Source organism: Pelophylax lessonae, assembly GCF_965119305.1.
Source record: "Pelophylax lessonae genome assembly, chromosome: 1".
NCBI lineage: Eukaryota > Metazoa > Chordata > Amphibia > Anura > Ranidae > Pelophylax > Pelophylax lessonae.
Genome location: NC_138768.1, coordinates 532,467,083 through 532,487,042, shown reverse-complemented (window position 1 = coordinate 532,487,042; position 19,960 = coordinate 532,467,083). Strand labels below are relative to the sequence as shown.

Sequence of the window (19,960 nt, the reverse complement as noted above, 5' to 3'; positions counted from 1 at the left end):
AAAACATAGAAACAGTGTTACCAACCTTTAGACAGGAAGAGGAAGAGTCTTTGGTTCATCCTCTGGATGTTGGAAAATGTATTAAGAAATATTTAGATGCCACTTCCTCTTTCAGAAAATCAGAACATCTTTTTGTTACCTTCTATGGAAAAAACAAAGGTTCAAGAGCCTCGATGAGATCCATTTCCTCCTGGATCATCCAGACCATCCAGTGGGCTTATAGGGCTAAGGGCTTGACCCCTCCAGCAGTAGTTACAGCTCATTCGACGCGGAGCATCTCTACCTCCTGGGCAGTATCCAGACATGTGGCTCCTGAAGTCATCTGCAGAGCAGCGTCGTGGTCCTCTATTAACACGTTCCTGTCCCATTACTGTGTTGAGCCAGCGGCTCTTTCATCTGTGAATTTTGGTTTGCAAGTCCTGTCTGTTTGACAAAATGCATTAAACTTTTCTGTTCAGCACCTGCCCACCCTGTGTGTACGGCGAGTTATTTCCCGATACGTATGCTGCCATGGAGTCTGTCAGGAAAACGGAAAATTTATATCAAATACTTACCGTAATTTTCCTTTCCTGATGGACTCCATGGCAGCAGGAGTTCCCTCCCGGATTTCTGTGGAGGATAGTTACAGAACACGTGTGCTGAACAGGAGCAAAGATTTATGGGAGTGAGGTCCTATGGGTAGGTTTGGAGGCGGAGCCAAACCCAATACGTATGCTGCCATGGAGTCCATCAGGAAAGGAAAATTACGGTAAGTATTTGATATAAATTTTCCGTTGTTCACACAACTAGTAAATACTTACAGTGATCCTTGCTGGGTGCAGGTCGTCACCAAAAGCTGCAGTCCCCGTCAGCTTGTTATTGCACTGTATGTGCGTGTGCACTGATTGGCCGCAGCTATTAACACACCTGTCAATCTGGAAATCACCAGTCTGCAAATGGGTATAGATATTTTTTCTCCTCATTTGGACAAGTTGTTACTGATTATTTTTAAAACCCAATTATTAGACAATCTATTCCCCACACATCTAATTTTTTTGCATACACAATACCAGTTCACAGGTGGGTATAAGTATTTAATTTGTCAGTAAGCAGGTTGCTTTAGGAACAATGAACTTACAAAGGCCATTTAGGGTCATCAGGGTCATTTAGTTTGTCACAATCTTCATAGGTTCCAGTTACAGGCATATCCGCAGAAAGTATACAAGAGGAAGACACAGGACTTTTTTCTTCTTCTGCTCTCCTGGCTCTTTCCTTTTCTAGAACTTCCTTTAGCCTAATGAGTTGTCCAGGTAACAAAGTCAACCAACTTGGAACAGATTGCTATATACAAAAAGAAAGATATTCAAACTCAAGATATTCAGTATGACAACTATTCAAACCTGCACCTGTGCTTCATTAATAAACAGAATGCTGAGAAGGAAGTGGATGGGGAGGTGCAAGCTTTTTTGATGTATAAGGACATAGGGGGTCAATTCACTAAGCTTTACCACATGCGTTAAAGAGTATCATGTTACTCATTTGCATAAATTATTGCATGCGGCAAATAAAGTCCAATCCATGAAAATAAAATAACGATTTTGCGGTAAACACCGAAGAAAAAAGAAAATGTCGGTAAATAACACAAAAAATCTTGCAGTAATCTGTTCAATTCACAAACAAAACAGGAACTAAAAAAAAAAAAAGGTGCGAAAAGAGTGGGGTTGCTAAAAAAAAAATATTGTTGTATGCTGACAATACCCTCCTTTATTTAACTGATGTCACCTCTTCACTACCTGCTGACCTCCAAATTATAAATGTATTTGACTCTTATTCAGGTATGAAAAGTCATTGGGGGAAATCTCTTTTATTCCCATTACATCCATGCCATCCTAAGCCCCCGTCTGGTACCCGGCTTCTCTGGGTTGATGAGTTTAAGTAGAGAAATATATACAATAGATCAACCTTGCGCTAAGACAAGTATTTATAAAAACAACTGCTGCACTTAAAATTCCCTGAATACTGGAAAATGGGCAAAAATATTAAGTATAAAGTGCGCTTTTGTATAAGAAAGATTATTACATAATCATACTTCAGTAGCAATTCATCCAAAAAATGTGTTAAGGGTCTTTTCACACGGGCTTTCCGCCCGGCGGACTCTGTTTTGCTCAGTGATCCCCGCTGAGCAGGCGGATGACAGGTCCGTCTTTGCTCACTTTGCTGAGACGGACCTGTCAGAACCCTGCTCTCCGCCTGTCCATTTTCATCCGATCCTCCAGACGGATGGAGAATAGGGTTACCATCTGTCTGGATTTCACGGACAGGATCAGATTGGATAGCCGCAGTTGTCAGTGGACATGTCACCGCTGACATCCGCTGCTCCATAGAGGTGCATGGAGCGTCCGATCAGATCTGCCTGGAAAAACTGACAAGCGGATCTGATCGGAAAGCCCGTGTGAAAGGGGCCTAACTCCAAAACATTTTTTAAAATACATATGTGCAATTCTCTCAAAAAAGGTGTATCTCCCAATAATGTATAAAACAGTATTAAACCATTGTGATAAGTATTGAACATAACTAAGTATCACAATTAAAAAAAAAAAAAAAAAAAAAAATGGCACAGAAAATGTTTAAAAGTGTCCAAATTATTTAACAAAATGGAGTGAAGCCAAATGCTCTGCTTCTCATGTGTCTTGAGATTTAATCAAATCCAGTGCTTCTATATTCCACCCATGCTCGAGAAACAATAAAGTTTGCCTCTTACCAGAACTCCATGATCTCCAATTTTTTGTTTTGGAATTAGGTAACACATTTTTGGATGAATTGCTACTAAAGTATGATTATTAAATAATCTTTCTCACACTTTATACTTAATATTTTTGATGAGTTTAGGTACCTGGGTGTTAAGATATGTGGGGATCTGTCGTCAATCCATGACCTTAATTTAGTGCCCCTGGTGAATCACCTTTTGCAGCAATGCTTGTACTGTCACTCCCTCCCACTTACCATAGTTGGTAGAGTCAACTTGAGTAAAATGGTCTACCTGCTGAAATTCCAGTATTTATTTCACAACTGTCCTGTTCTGCTTTTGAATTCTATATTTTCCAAGGTTATTTTCCAAAGTCAGTGGCATAATTACTGAGTTCATCTTAGCTAAAAGGACTCCTTGGGTTGATCTGTCTATGCTGCAGTTACCCCTTGGTGCAGGGGGATTGTCTGTCCCTAACTTCCAGCTGTACTACTGGGCAGGGGTACTTGTTACCGTCAGTTGGTGGTTTTCACAACCCTGAGACAATCCGGCTGTGACCTTGGAGGTAGCCATCGTGGGCTCATATTCCATGCTTAGTATTTATGTTTTTAGGGGCCCGAAGGTGTATGCAGAGGGTACAATGCTAATGCATACTACTGTGATGGTATGGCACAGGGCTAGGGCTACAAACCATACCCCGGAGTCCTTCTCCCCTCATGTCCCTCTATGGGGTAACCTCTCCCTCCTCAACATATACAGCATCCCGGATCCTAGTGTGTGGGCCACTAGAGTTGTAGTGGGTTTGAAACTTTTAGTTGCAGAAGGTCATCTAGGAACGAATACTGATCTTATGATGGAGTTTGTTACCCAACTGGATGTTTTTCAGATATTTGCAGCTTCAACAGGCCTTTGGCCAACAGTTTCCTGATCTGATTGTGCTGGAGTTGAACCCCATTGAGTGGCTCCTGACCTCCAGACTGTTGGGCAAACCTCTATCCTCCCTATACCTGTGCTTATCTGTGGCTTATACTACTAAGTTAGATCGGGTATACAGAAGATGGCAAGCTGATATACCTACCTTGGAGAGGGAGGAATGGAAAGCTTGCTTAAGCTCTTATTTTACTACTATGATTTTGGCAACAGACAGGTTTATCCAGTTTAAGTTCTTACACAGTATACTATACACTTCAACGCTTGGCGACCATTTATCCATCCATGTATCTCTCCGACCTGCCCACGTTGCCAGGCTCCTTTCTTGCACATAGTATGGTCCAGTCTCTCTTTGCAGTCGTTTTGGGCAGAGGTGGTCTCTTATGTAAACTCAGTGTGTAGTTTAACCCCAAGCTAGGTTTCCTTTTAGGCATGTAAATAGAGTTTTACCTTTATATAAACTTATCTTAATCGAAAATGTCCCCCCAAATTTGAAAAAATGTAGTCAGATTGGATAGATTTGTGGGGTGTAGTGGCTGACAGGCAGCTGCCACCTTGATGTGAGGTGCTGGTAGGCTGCCTCTTGGCTTAATCTTTGCTTGCTGACTGCTGTACTTGTCCCCCCCACAGATTTCTGTTAAAAAAAATGTGCAATATTTAACACCACCCTTTTGGTCGTGGTAACCAAAGCGGTACCAGAAGGAGGGGCTTATTCAAACCCTCAGAAAGGGGCATTCCACCCACCAAGAGCCTAATTCAACCCACAGCAAGGGGCCCAGTTCCAGCACCCACAGAATATTGACACTATTCTAATTTTTTTTTTTTTTTTTATTAAATCAAAAAGCCATGACGTGCAGTGCAAATTAAATGCAAACATTGGCTGAAATGTAACACCAATAACTTAAAAAAAAAAAAAAATAATAATATATATATATATATTTTTTTTTTAAGTAAATGTTTACAAAAGTGCAACAAGGGAGTATGTCAACCATAGCAATTACTTGAGCTAGAAGTGACCTCTTGAAGTGGCCACTGTAATACCTCTGGTTATACACAACAAGTTAAACTTGGATAGGAACATGAAAAATAAACCTATTTAAAAAAATGATAAAAAAATATAGTCAAGTTTTTTTTAGTTTACAATATAAACATAGGCGGCAGCACATAATTGGGCCAAAAACATAGAACAATCTAGTAAAGAGCACTTTCAACAGCTCTAGTAGGCCAAACATTTACAAAAAAAATACCTTTCTATGAATGTATGGCATGATGGATTTAATAAAAGAGCGCAACACAACTTAACAGCTATTTTCCGGCAACAGAGTTCCACATGTTAAAGACACAGTTTGGATTACCAAGCATCAGGAGACATAAATTTGGGAAGGTAGTTGAAATCCAAATGCCTTCAAATACAGATTACTGTAAAAAAAAAATGTTAGCAAAAAAGGAAAACAAACATGTTAAAACGTAAAATGTTATAAGGAAATGACCTTAAAAAACCCTTAACCACCGACACTTGCAAAAAATTACTGCATGAGAAAATGCAACAAATACTGAGCAATCAAAAAAAATACCGCATTCGTTATTTAACGCTAAATTCTTAGTGAATTGAACTTTCACAACTGATTTACCGCATGCATTATTTTGCCGCTTTTTATTTGCCGTTATTTACCTCTTAGTGAATTTACCCCATAGCTTCTCTATCAACATCATCTCCAGCACATTGCGACCTCCAAAACTAGTTGCAGGTTACACAGATGTATGCATGTCAACCACTCCACTGAATGTTATACATAACATAAAAAGTTTAGTTTTATTAGTACAATGGTGGTGCAGGTTACCTAAATAATGCTGAACTAATTGTTAGATGATCATCCCAAACCTCATTGCTACCAAGCCACCCAATTTCTCCTTCATCTTGTGAGACAGGCGGGTTCCTAAACCCTGAAGCCTGCTCCCATTCCTTACAGTGCTTCAATTTAAACAAACATTTAGCGCACCTATGATGTCATTTGGATCCAACATGTTTTAGTTCACGGACAGTATACACTGCATCTTTAAAACTAGGGCCACCCCTATAATGGGTTTCCCCCACCCAGGGCTTAATCTGGAAAAAGGGGAGGTCCAGGGGAAAGGTGCTTTAATACATCCATCAATCGTATTTAACTGCTTATGCACTAGTTCAGGCTGTACATAATACAAATATACAGTAATCTCACAAAAGTAAGTACACCCCTCACATTTTTGTAAATATTTTATTATATCTTTTCATGTGACAACACTGAAGAAATAACACTTTGCTACAATGTAAAGTAGTGAGTGTCCTGCTTGTATAACAGTGTACAGGCAGTCCCCGAGTTACGAACATCCGAGTTACGAACGACTCCTACTTACGAACGGACGTCAATGCCAGCCGATTGTGCTCCACGCTGGTCCCAGATACCGCCGAGCAGCCATCTTGCAGCACCGGACACATCCCACCCTGCAGTACTGCATGGGCACAAGAGCCCCAGATAACATGACTGTACGCCCCGAAGCGCCTGGAACATCCCACATCACTGCACAAGCTGCAGTTACACTTAAAAATGCACGGTTTTGACTTACAAACAAATTCGACCCAAGACCAAACCTACAGTCCCTATCGTGTTTGTAACCCGGGGACCGCCTGTATATTTGCTGTACCCTCAAAATAACTCAACACACAGCCATTAATGTCTAAACTGCCCAAAGTATCAATATTTGGTGTGGCCACCATTATTTTCCAGCACTGCCTTAATCCTCTTGGGCATGGAGTTCACCAGAGCTTCACAGGTTGCCACTGGAGTCCTCTTCCACTCCTGACATCACGTTGCTGGTAGATATTAGAGACCTTGCACTCCTCCACCTTCCGTTTGAGGATGCCCCACAGATGCTCAATAGGGTTTAGGTCTGGAGACATGCTTGACCAGTCCATCACCTTTACCCTCTGCTTCTTTAGCAAGGCAGTTGTTGTCTTGGAGGTGTATTTGCGGTCATTATCATGTTGGAATACTGCCCTGCGGCCCAGTCTCCAAAGGGAGGGGATCATGCTCTGTATGTCACAGTACATGTTGGCATTCATGGTTCCCTCAATGAACTGTAGCTCCCCAGTGGCAGCAGCACTCATGCAGACTTGTATAAAGTACTCGAAATTTCTACTTGAGTAAAAGTACAAGTGCTCGATCAAAAAATTACTTGAGTAGAAGTGGAAGTGCTCGCAGAAAAAGTTACTTAAGTAGAAGTACTAAAGTATTCAACATTTTTTTTACTTAAGTATTGCAAGTAGTTTTTTCAAAAAATTTGCTACTTAAGTACTAAAAGTAAAAAGTACCAGTAGTTTTGAAAAAAAATTTCTACTCAAGTACTGAAAGTAGAAGTACAAGTACTGTGTTATGTAGTTATTAAAGAAAGAAGTCAAAAGTATGAACATCTTATTGTTTTTATTATTTCAAATGATTTATTCAAATGATTAACCGGTGTTTGTTAGTAGTTTCTTGATGCACTTCAAGCGCTGTAGCACCATTTATTTGTTTGTTTCATATTTTCTTTTTATTGGAAAGATTTGGTATAGCAGCTTTTATTATACACAGCCTTTATTTTCGTATGCGCTGATTTACAAATGACATTATACACATTTTTTTGAGCTTTATGCAACCTGCCATCTACTGTTCTGGCAGTGGTAATTTTTTTAAAAGTAACGAGTAACTATGCAGCACAAAAAAAAAAATACTTGAGTAGAAGTATCGAAATCATCGAAAAAATGTAGTGAAGTAAAAGTAGAAGTAGGAGAAAAAAATTCTACTCTAGGAAAGTACAGATACCGCATTTCGGTACTTAAGTACAGTACTTAAGTAGTTCTACTTCGTTACTATACATCTCTGCACTCATGCAGCCCTAGACCATGACACTCCCACCACCATGCTTAAATGTAGGCAAGACACACTTGTCTTTGTACTCCTCACCTGGTTGCCGCCACACAGGCTTGTCACCATCTGAACCAAATACGTTTATCTTGGTCTTATCAGACCACAGGACATGGTTTCAGTAATCTATGTCCTTAGTCTGCTTGTCTTTAGAAAACTGTTTGCGGGGTTTTTTGTGCATTATCTTTAAAAGAGGCTTCCTTCTGGGATGACAGCCATGCACACCAATTTGATCAAGTGTGCGGCGTATGGTCTGAGCACTGACAGGCTGACCCCCCCACCCCTTCAACCTCTGCAGCAATGCTGCCAGCACTCATACATCTATTTCCCAAAGACAACCTCTGGATATGATGCTGAGCACGGGCACCCAACTTCTTTGGTCGACCATGACGAGGCCTGCTCTGAGTGGAACCTGTCCTGTTAAACTGCTGTATGGTTTTGACCACCTGTCAGTAACAGGTGGGACCAGAAATGTGTGGATTGCCACAGAGAATATCAAGCACAAGTATAGTGTAAAATAATATAATTTATTTAAAAATAAGTCACAAAAGTAAACGCACCTCCAGAAAACGAAAACTGTGTAAATCAAACCAGATAACTAAACATTAGTGACACACAATGAACAACTGCTCAAACCAAATATATACAGAAAACAGGATAAATGAATCATAATTGTAACAGAGCCAGGGTCATACACGGGAGATCAAGCAGTGGGAGCAAGACAGAACAGGGAGAGGGTAACAGGAGACGTAAGCAGGTAAGAAGGGATCAGGCTGCAGGGTCAGGGTCCAGGATCAGGATGCAGGGACACAGGAACGCAGGTCAGGGGCACATGGAGACAACACCAAGGCAGTGAGGAAGAGCATGCACAGGGTATAAATACCCTTCCTGCAACGAGCAACAGGGTATGACTGATTGCATTAGATGTCAGCTTCTGGCTGCTGAGAGACACCCGCTGGTGGACAATGGAACTGCAGCCTATGGATGTGGGAGCTATAGTGCCACCAGCAGGTGAGTCCTTTCCCGACACCACCGTTCTGCAGCTCCGTTTCCCGGGTCTTGGCAATGTCCAATGGCCTAGGCCATCTTTATGTAGAGCAACTATTTATTTTTCAGATCCTCAGAGAGTTTTTTGCCATGAGGTGCCATGCTGAACTTCCAGTGACCAGTATGAGAGAGTGAGAGCGATACCACCAAATTTAACACACTTGATCCCCATTCACACCTGAGACTTTGTAACACTAACGAGTCACATGACACCTGGGAGGGAAAACGGCTAATTGGGCCCAATTTGGACAGTTTCACTTAGAGCTGTACTCACTTTTATTGCCAGCAGTTTAGACATTAATGGCTGTGTGTTGAGTTATTTTGAGGGGACAGCAAATTTGCACTGTTATACAAGCTGTACACTCACTACTTTACATTGTAGCAAAGTGTCATTTCTTCAGTGTTGTCACATGAAAAGATATAATAAAATATTTACAAAAATGTGAGGAATGTAATCACTTTTGTGAGATGCTGTAGGTAGTAGTATATATATACATTTCTGTAGGGAATCCCAAAGTATCTTTATTACTGTCTTTCTGTGTGCCCCTTGTTTAATACCTACCTTATAAGGAACTTTATCAGAATAAAACATTTTCCTCAACCTGTCACAGCCAAGCAACCAATGCCATATATCAAATACATGTAAATATTGAAAACTATAAAATAAAAAAAAAGTCCTAACCCAGGACCATTGTTAAGTAGGACGGTTAAGGACTGGATACAATAAATTCAAAAATACACCAATGCAAATAAAGTCAGGACAAAAAAGTCCCTTTTATCCAACTGTGGTGCGAAACTTCGAATGTATGAAAGTATAAAAGAGGGAGAGGGGGAGATGAGGTAACTGAAAGAGGATGGTAAATAATGGAAGAGGTAAGGCAGATGGGGAAGGGGAGATGGGGTAAGGGAGAGGCAGGAATGTGAGCATCCAGTTTAAATATCTGTGTTGCTATAGATATTTGATGATTTTATAGCAAACATTTTTGCTAGTTAGATTCTGTGTTAACCTCCCTGGCGGTAGGATTATGTCAGGAATTACATACCAAAAGCGGTACAATTGTTTTCATGGAAATTTGGCGTTATGCATTATAGGCCTACAATTCTTAGTAATTACTGACTTAAACCTGACCAAAACAAGAGTCTAGTAGACATCCCAGATGTGATAAATTTGAAACACAAACGCGTGAATTATAATCGAATCAATAATATTATTTTATTATTTAATATATAATATATATAATAAAATTATATTATTGATTAGATTATAATTCATGCCAGGGGCGTAACTACAGGGGTTGCAATCGCTACCGGGCCCCATGCTCCAGGGGGCCCGGTAGCAAACCAGTGGGTGAACTTCCAGGATCGCAAAGGTCACACTTGCGACCGGACCCTGGCATTGCACCACTGTGGGGAGGCCCCAAGATTGCAGGAAGGGGGCCCACAAGATTGCAGGAAGGGGGCCCACTGCAGAACTTGTGAAAGAATCCTGCTGTGGGACCGTAATAAAAGGCCATGCAACGAGTGTAAAGAGCCCCAGGATTAGTGGGAAGAGCCCTGGGCTTGAAGGTAAGGGCCCCGGCCAGGGGTCTGGGGGGCCCTTCATGGTTTTTTGCATCAGGGCCCTGAAGGTTCTAGTTACGCCTCTGATTCATGCATTATATATTATATATAGATATATGTGTGTGTGTGTATATATATATATATATATATATATACACACACATATATATATATATATATATATATATATATATATAAAATATATAACACATGAATTATAATTGAATCAATAATATAATTTTATATATATATATGTGTGTGTGTGCATATATATATATATATATATATATATATACATATACACAGATATATATATGCATATATATATATATATATATATATATATATATATATATATATATATATATATGCATATATATATATATATATATATATATATATATATTTATATATATGCGCATATATATATATATGCATATATATATATATATATATATATATATATAATATAAAATGTGTTTTGTGTAACGTCTTTTTTTTTTTTTTTCCCTCCCTAGTTCCGCTCTCATGCAGCATTGCTGCTGCAGGGAACGGAACTAGGAAGTGATCAGACCGACGGAGGACGGAGGAGCGGCAGGACTCTCGGCTGGCGATCTCAGCAATGAGAGATCATCGCTGGATCGCCAGGAGAAGGTAAGAGAACACCGCTGCGCTCTCTGCTCATCCACCCCGTGTGACTCGGGGATACCGATCCTGGTATGAAAAATCCTTTGAAAACGTCATCTGTGACGAAACGTCGTTAGGACACGGCGTACTGACGTCATCTGATTGCGACCTGGGAGTGCGGACGAGCGGAGACCGTCCGGCCGGCGGCTCACAATTCATGCTCCTCTTTCCCATTGACATTGTAAGTTTTATTCCATTTCTGTTTTAAATAAAGTAGCGGTTTTACACTATGGAAGCCTTTCTTTTTATTTGATGGTTATCCCCTTGGCCTGGCTGGAGTTACTGGACAAGATTCCGCCACAGTTCCCTAGAGGTCCAATATTGCTACAGGCGATCTGTGTACTCCCTTTGGGTAAGAGGCCAATCTCTCCGGTGAAGGCTGGCATGTCACTTTGTCTGGTGTTTTCGGTTTTCAGCTATTTGGCTTGATCCTATCATCTTCTGGTAAGAGGCGAGCCATCATTGGTGGAGGTTTCACACACATTAGGATATCTATATAGGATTCTGCACTCACTTGGCGTTTCTAATTTCTCATTCTGGTAAGAGTTGACACCTGCTGGCTGAGGATTTTACTTTAGTTATTTGATTTGCACCTACAATCACCTATTTTTGGTAAGAGGTACCTATAGGTGTCTTTATCTACAGATATCTATCTCACTACATTTCCAATATCTGTTAATATTGAACACATTCACAATCAGTTATTACTCACCGTGGTGTAATAGTTCCATTTGTTTTGGGTTTTACGCTATTGCGTTTTTATTTTTTCCGTTTAATACTGCCGAATAACGGGAGAATATTGGTTCCGGTCTGCTATCAAGGGGACGTGATTATTCTAGAGAACCTGCCTTCTGTCTTATCAGCTCTGGTAAGCGGACATCCATAGGGAGTCTTTTTTGAACATTGTGATCCCAATTATGGACATTATGGACTTGATTTTCCATTTCTTCAATTAGCGCGACTTAATATACGGATTCTTTTAAGGGTGTGGTCACACTTGAAGTCGCTGCTGTGTGCTATATTTCCATCAGCGCGGTTATTCATCCATATATTCCATGAAAAATCCACCCTGAGTCACGCTCGGGATTACCGCCAAGGTGGTTAAGAGGCTAGCCCCCCCCCCCCCATTATATGCAAATAAACCAGTCGTGAGCTAAACAGGGGACAAGAAGTATGGGGTGGTGGTGTTTAGGACTTTTGAAACAAGCATGTGTTCCGACAAAGGAGAGTTGTTTTGGAATACAGAAAGAACAACATGTCTGCTTTATGGGATTTTGAAGAAAACAGTCCATCTCCATAATAAGAATAATAAGAAGTTGAGTAACTGTTTAGGTTATTTATTGCAAACACATGGTACACGCCTAAGGTAATTAGCTTGTGCATGCATATTTTTGTAACTATGAATTGTGTGATGTGCATGATGTATATAGGGAAAAAAGCATTGAGGAATGATAGGCCCCTACAAGAAGTAGAAATGTATGACTTGTAATTATTGCCTATGTATGGGATCAACAGGTGGATTGAATCAGTTGTGGATATTTTTAACTGATTCATGGCAAATGTTCCCATACATGTATAATAATATCTCTCACCCACAGGTGGTTTAGTGATCTTTTGATGTTGTGTATTTAAAGATGGCTGCCGCATATCCAATTGACCATGTGGTTGAGGGGGCGAAGTGCAACCATTTGTTGATGACCTCACTCACAAAGTGACCTGTGAGTGGTCAAGAGGAATAATTACATCCTGTGGGTGGTCTCTGGTATACAGGACTATAAAATGAGTCCAATAGTCTGTTTTTTTGGCGCTGTGGAAAGACCAAGCATGCAGCCAGGATTTCTTATTGTCCTGTTCCTCCAGCTATCCAGTGTAAGCTGTTAACATTCAACTCTGAATATTATTTGATATTTTGGGATATTGGGATTAGGAGTGTATGTTTAAGTCATAGTATTTTGTGTAATGTTTATGGTAACTTTTATGTGTAAGAAGCTTTATGTATTTTGATGTCCAGTAAAGTTTTGTTTTATGCTTTTTTATCAAGACTGCTCTTGGTGTGTCTGTTCATTTTAAATATTCACTAGATATTTCAGTGGCTGTCCAGTATACCTTCATTATAAATTGTGTTGTTCCCACATTTGTTACAAGATCCAAAACACTGCTCGCCTAGCTAACAAAGAGAATCCTCCTCCAAACACAATAAGTAGAAATCCTTATCTTATGTAATTTTTATACCTTACTGTATTTATTGCAATAAGTTTACATTTCGTATGTAGTGCAGTTTTTTATATTAACCACTTAAGCCCAGTGGCGGAGCCAGAGGGTTAGCTGGGGGGGCAATTGCCACCCCAGACAAAGTCCTTGCCACCCCTGTTGCCACCCTGATCCTGGGCAGGTGCATGGCAGCGGAGGAATCACAGGGGATCACTGTATGAGAGCTGCGGGTGGAGAGCCTGTAGGCATCCAGACAGTGATTAGATGGGGCGGCTGCAAAGTAAGAGAGTGGAGCTGTCAAAATGGAGAACTGATGTCGGGGTGGGTGGGGCCGATATACGGGGCTCCGCCCCCTTTTCCAATTACCTTATAGACCAAGGTAGCAGCTAGTTACTGCCCAGTAGAAGGACCCTGGTGATGTCAGAAGACCTTGTGACTCTTTGGGCACATCGTACAGGAAGTACAGGAAGTACACAGGAAGTGGTCACATCCCATGTAGCTGCTCTGCAAGACAGGTGTGTTCTTGGGCTTTTATCTGCTTAAAGGTTTGTAATCTCTGAGTAGGACTGTCTCAAGGGGTGGCTCTGTCTGTATATGGGAGGGGATATGTCTTTATATGGGGGGGCTGGCTCTGTCTGTATATGGGGGGGTAGCTCTGTCTGTATATGGGGGGATATGTCTGTATATGGGGGGGGCTGGCTCTGTCTGTATGTGGGTGGGTGGGGGGGTGGCTCTGTCTGTATATGGGGGGGGGGATATGTCTTTATATGGGGGTGTGGCTCTGTCTGTATATGGGGGGGGCTGTCTGTATATGGGGGGGATGTCTCTGTCTGTATATGGGGGGGTGTCTCTGTCTGTATATGGGGGGGGGGCTCTGTCTGTATATCAGGGGATATGTCTGTATATGGGGGGGGATATGTCTTTATATGGGGGGGGGTGACTCTGTCTGTATATGGGGGGGTGGCTCTGTCTGTATATGGGGGGGGGCTGTCTGTATATGGGGGGGATGTCTCTGTATATGGGGGGTGTCTCTGTCTGTATATGGGGGGGGGGGGCTCTGTCTGTATATCAGGGGATATGTCTGTATATGGGGGGGGGATATGTCTTTATATGGGGGTGGGTGGGTGACTCTGTCTGTATATGGGGGGGGGGGATGTCTTTATATGGGGGGTGGCTCTGTCTGTAAATGGGGGGATATGTCTGTATATGGGGGGGGTGTCTCTGTCTGTATATGGGGGGGCTCTGTCTGTATATCAGGGGATATGTCTGTATATGGGGGGGGATATGTCTTTATATGGGGGGGGGGTGGGTGGCTCTGTCTGTATATGGGGGGTGGCTCTGTCTGTATATGGGGGGGTGGCTCTGTCTGTATATGGGGGGATATGTCTGTAAATGGGAAGGGGGTGTCTCTGTCTGTATATGGGGGGGAGGGTGGCTCTGTCTGTATATGGGGGGATATGTCTGTACATGGGGGGGGTGGCTCTGTATATGGGGGGTGGCTCTGTATATGGGGGGATATGTCTGTATATGGGGGGGTGGCTCTGTATATGGGGGGATATGTCTGTATATGGGGGGGGCTCTGTCTGTATATGGGGGGATATGTCTGTACATGGGGGGTGGCTCTGTATATGGGGGGATATGTCTGTATATGGGGGGGGCTCTGTCTGTATATGGGGGGATATGTCTGTACATGGGGGGGGTGGCTCTGTATATGGGGGGATATGTCTGTATATGGGGGGGGCTCTGTCTGTATATGGGGGGATATGTCTGTACATGGGGGGTGGCTCTGTATATGGGGGGGTGGCTCTGTATATGGGGGGGTGTCTGTCTGTATATGGGGGGGATGTCTCTGGCTGTATATGGAGGGGTGGGGGTCTCTAGCTGTATATATGGGGGGTCACAGCCGCTGGTCAGGAAGGAAGCTGGCAGGGGGCGGGACCAATCTCACATCCTCAGCCTGTGAGGTGGTTCTTCGTCCTGCATCTTGTGACCTCACCACACTCTCTCCCTTCTCCTGTCAGGCGCTTACATAACGGAGTTCAGGAACGAAGCCTCCTTCTCTACTGACCAATCAGATCCCCCCTGGACAGGTCCCACCCTTCTACTTATTTCTTTTACTTTAAATAAACCAAGCTGCGCTAAACGATATAACAGTGCTATGACCACACGTGTGTATGTGATGAAAAAAATGTTTTTTCATCACATACACATGTGTGGTCATAGCACTTTATATCGTTTAGCGCAGCTTGGTTTATTTAATTTATTGTTTGGTGTTGTCACACTTGAAGCTGCTGCTTCCTTTTCTTTCATATAGCGCGGTTATCCTTTTTTACACTTATTTCTTTTACTACCTTTTTTTATCAAGCCCCTTTTTGCTTTTATGGGTCAAACTGGGAGGGTCTGTGCTTCATTGGTGTACCACCCCATATCTGACCTCACCTCTCCTCTGTTCTCTCTCCTCCTGACCCCCTGTTCTCCTCTCCTCTCCGTTCTCCTCTCCTCCTGACCCCCTGTTCTCCTCTCCTCTGTCCTTTCCTCTCCTCTCCTCCTGACCCCCTGTTCTCCTCTTCTCTCCGTTCTCCTCTCCTCCTGACCCCCTGTTCTCCTCTCCTCTGTCGTCTCCTCTCCGTTCTCCTCTCCTCCTGACCCCCTGTTCTCCTCTCCTCCTGACCTCCTGTTCTCCTCTCCTCCTGACCCCCTGTTCTCCTGTCCTCCTGATCCCCCTGTTCTCCTCTCCTCCTGATCCCCCTGTTCTCCTCTCCTCCTGATCCCCCTGTTCTCCTCTCCTCCTGATCCCCCTGTTCTCCTCTCCTCTCCTCCTGATCCCCCTGTTCTTCTCTCCTCCTGATCCCCCTGTTCTCCTCTCCTCCTGATCCCCCTGTTCTCCTCTCCTCCTGATCCCCCTGTTCTCCTCTCCTCCTGATCTCCCTGTTCTCCTCTCCTCCTGATCCCCCTGTTCTCCTCTCCTCCTGATCCCCCTGTTCTCCTCTCCTCCTGATCCCCCTGTTCTCCTCTCCTCCTGATCCCCCTGTTCTCCTCTCCTCCTGATCCCCCTGTTCTCCTCTCCTCTTCTCTCCTCCTGATCCCCCTGTTCTCCTCTCCTCCTGATCCCCCTGTTCTCCTCTCCTCCTGATCCCCCTGTTCTCCTCTCCTCCTGATCCCCCTGTTCTCCTCTCCTCTATTCTCTCCTCATCTCCGTTTTCTCTTCTCCTTTCCTCTCCATAGCACCCCATGTCTGACCCTTGACTGAGGGGGGCATTGGGAGGAGCTTGGGCTGTCCTGTTAAATGTTGGAGGGGCTTGGGTGGTACTTTAAAATGTGGGAGGGGGGGGGGTCATCAAATTTACCTTTGGGCTGAAGCCCCTGGTCTTTTTCCCACCTGCACCGTCTCCTGCTACTTACACAGCCAATGGGTGCATCGGAAGCGCTGTCTGTCTGTCAATCACATGCCTTAAATCTTCATCCCGATTCCCGCGGTCTTCCTGTCTTGGTGTGGGTCTTGTGGGATGGATCAGCTCTGGAAGGAGTTCCTGGGCAGCCTGCAGTGACTGAGGTGAGGGACAGTTTTGCCCAAGTAGTAGAAGCGCCTGTTCCTGTACAGTCTATGCTCCTTACCAAAAATGTTTCCCCCTTTAATAAGTCATTGTAATGAAACCCATATTCTTGCCCTTTTACCAGGGTGAAAGTAACCGAACACCTGTGCAGCATTAGTGTCAGCTTACTGTCAGTCACCCTGTTTAAAAGGACAGGAATATGGGTGGCATTACAATGATTTAGTAAAGGGGGCAAAATTATTTATAATAATTCTCCTAAATCCTGCTTTTTTTTATTTTTAGCAGAGTGGCAGATTTCTTATGGGGCTAATAAGCCACAACAGCAAGCCAAGTGTTTGGCTTATGGTTGTGGCATGGCCCCATTGACCTGGATAGCCAAATTTCACATAGGCTTAACATAAACCATCAAAGCTCTGGCACATGTAGAGGGGTTCCAGTTGTGATCTAGACTTTGAGTTGTCTGTTTTTACCATCCCCTGACCGCTCAGAAAAAAGTCTTAAATGGGCAAAATTATCTGAAAAAACTGACCCTTTAACTACTTCAGCTCCCCCTTAATGACCAGACCATTTTCTGCGATACGGCACTGCATTGCTTTAACCGACAATTGCGAGGTTGTGTGACACTGTACCCAAATACAACTGATGTATTTTTTTTCCCAGATTTCTTTTGGTGGTATTTGATCCCCTCTGCAGTTTTTATATTTTGCGCTATAAACATAAAATTTGCGACAAATCCTTTTTACTTTCTGCTATAAAACATTCCCAATGAAAAAAAATCTAAATTTTTCATAAATTTAGGCTAATATGTATTCTGCCACATATTTTTTGTAAAAAATCCTAAGTGTGTTTTGATTGGCTTGCAAAAAAGTTATTACATCTACAAACCATGGAACTTTTTATTTTTTTAATTGTTTTTACTAGTAATGACATCGATCAGCGATTATTAGAGGGACTGCGACATTGCGGTGTAATTGAACACTTTGTATATTGACCCCCCAAAATAATACCTTGCCACCCCTTTGCCACCCCTGTTTTAAAAGTCTAGCTCCGCCACTGCTTAAGCCCCAGAGGATTTTCCTGCTAAAAGACCAGGGGGTATTTTGCGATTCGGCACTGAGTGACTTTAACGGACAATTGCGCAGTCGTGCGACGCTGTACCTAAACAAATTTGACGTCCTTTTTTTCCCACAAACAGAGCTATCTTTTGGTGGTATTTGATCACCTGTGCGATTTTTTGATCACGCGCTATAAACAAAAAAAGAGCGACAATTTTGCAAAAATAGCAATATTTTTCACATTTTTTTATATGAAATTCCCCCAAAAAAAAATGTAAAAATCAAAATTTTTTAACATTTTCGGCCAATTTGTTTTATCCTACCTATGTTTGGTAAAAAAAAAATCGCAAAAAGCGTATTTTTATTGGTTTGCGCAAAAGTTATCGCGTTTACTAACAAAGGGAAAGATTTTTGTCATTTTTGTTGTTTTTTTTTTTTTAACGCGTAATGGCGGCGATCTGCGATTTTTTTTGCGGGACTGCGACATTGCGGCGGACAGATCGGACCCTTGACTGACATTTTTGACACTTTTTGGGTTACCAGTGACATTTCTACAGTAATCAGTGCTATACATATGCACTGTTACTGTAAAAATACACTGGTAGTGAAGGGGTTAACTTTATTTGGGAGGGAGGGGCTGTGTGTGTCCCTAGGGGCGTGCTTTCTACTGTGATTGGCTGTGGCTTGAGCTGTAAGGACACTGATCAACGGATCTACATAGTAGATTCGTGTGATCAGTGTCTTTACACCGAGGAGAATAACAGGTGGCTTGTTTACACAAGCTGCCTGACATTCTCCCTCTCCCCCGACGATCGCCGAGTGACCGGCGGACATCGGGTCCGCTGGTCACACGCGCGGGGGGGGGGGTCCGTGACCGCGCGGGAGCGGGAGCGCGCCTCCGCGGGCGCGCGCTCGCTCCCCAGACCCTCCCAGGCTAGTGACGTTAATTAACGTCACTCTGCCTGGCAGGGGCTGACCGCCGCAGTAAATCTACTTGCGGCGGTCGGCAAGCGGTTAAATACAAATGTTAATGCAAAATAAAACCTAAATGGATCCGATTCAATTTGGATCATTCGTTATGTTACGTTATTTTGTAACAAATATTAACAAAAGATCCAAGCTATCACATCATATCATCCAAATGAAACTAATGAATATGAATTAATTTGTTTCATTATAATTTATTTTGGATTTGTTGAAATTTTTTACTATTGTGATTCAGAGATATGGATACATGCGAGTCCCCAAATAACAGAAATTTAGTCCAAAATGTTGTGAAAAAAATGTCTAATACAGTATATATACACACACACACACACACACACACACACACACACATATATATTATATATACATACATGCACACACGCACATATATATATATATATATATATATATATATATATATAAATATATATTCGCTACAATTTTAACCACTTGCCGACGAGCCGCTGTACTTACAGTATACTGCGGTAGGTTGGCTCGGTCCCGTGAAACGCTGTGCCTGTACGTCTTTTGGGACCGCTAGTGGGGGTGCGTACACGCGCCAATTGGTCACAGGGGGAGCCAATCAGCGGGTCCGGGAGCTGCGATTGCTGTTGGGCACCCATGATCGCTCCCTGTGGAGACAGAACGGTGGTCTGCCGTTGTAAATATGTAGCAGAATACATATTGGCCTAAAATGATGAAAAAATTTGATTTTTAAATTTTGTTTTATTGGGAATGTTATATAGCAGAAAGTAAAAAATATATATATTTTTTTCAGAATTGTCGCTCTTTTTTTGTTTATAGTGCAAAAAATGTAAAAAAAATTGCAGAGGTGTTTAACCACTTTACCACTGGAGGATTTTGCTGTCTTACGTCCAGGCCACTTTTTGCGATTTGGCGCTGTGCGACTTTAACTGACAATTGCGCAGTCGTGCGACGCCATACCAAAACGAAATTTACGTCCTTTTTTTCCCACAAACAGAGCTTTCTTTTGGTGGTATTTGATCACCTGTGTGATTTTTACTTTTTGCGCTATAAACAAAAAAAGAGCGTTTATTTTGAAAAAATAACAATATTTTTAAAGTTTTTTTTTTATGAAATTCCCCCCCAAAAAAATGTAAAAATCACAATTTTTTTAAATTTTTGGCCAATTTGTTTTCTGCTACCTATGTTTGGTAAAAAAAATCACAATAAGCGTATTTTGATTGGTTTGCGCAAAAGTTATTGCGTTTATTAACTAAGGGAAAGATTTATGTCATTTTT

The 19,960-nt window shown here is 42.3% G+C and overlaps 1 protein-coding gene across 1 annotated transcript in view; it reads right to left on the bottom strand.

Moving 5' to 3' along the window:
* Window positions 1–19,960, bottom strand: part of STAP1 (signal transducing adaptor family member 1) — a 168,225-nt gene that overhangs the window by 69,786 nt on the left and 78,479 nt on the right. The window contains exon 5 of the mRNA XM_082262180.1: window positions 1,118–1,320. Coding sequence (XP_082118306.1) covers window positions 1,118–1,320 — 203 coding nt within the window. The remainder of the gene's footprint in view (window positions 1–1,117; window positions 1,321–19,960) is intronic.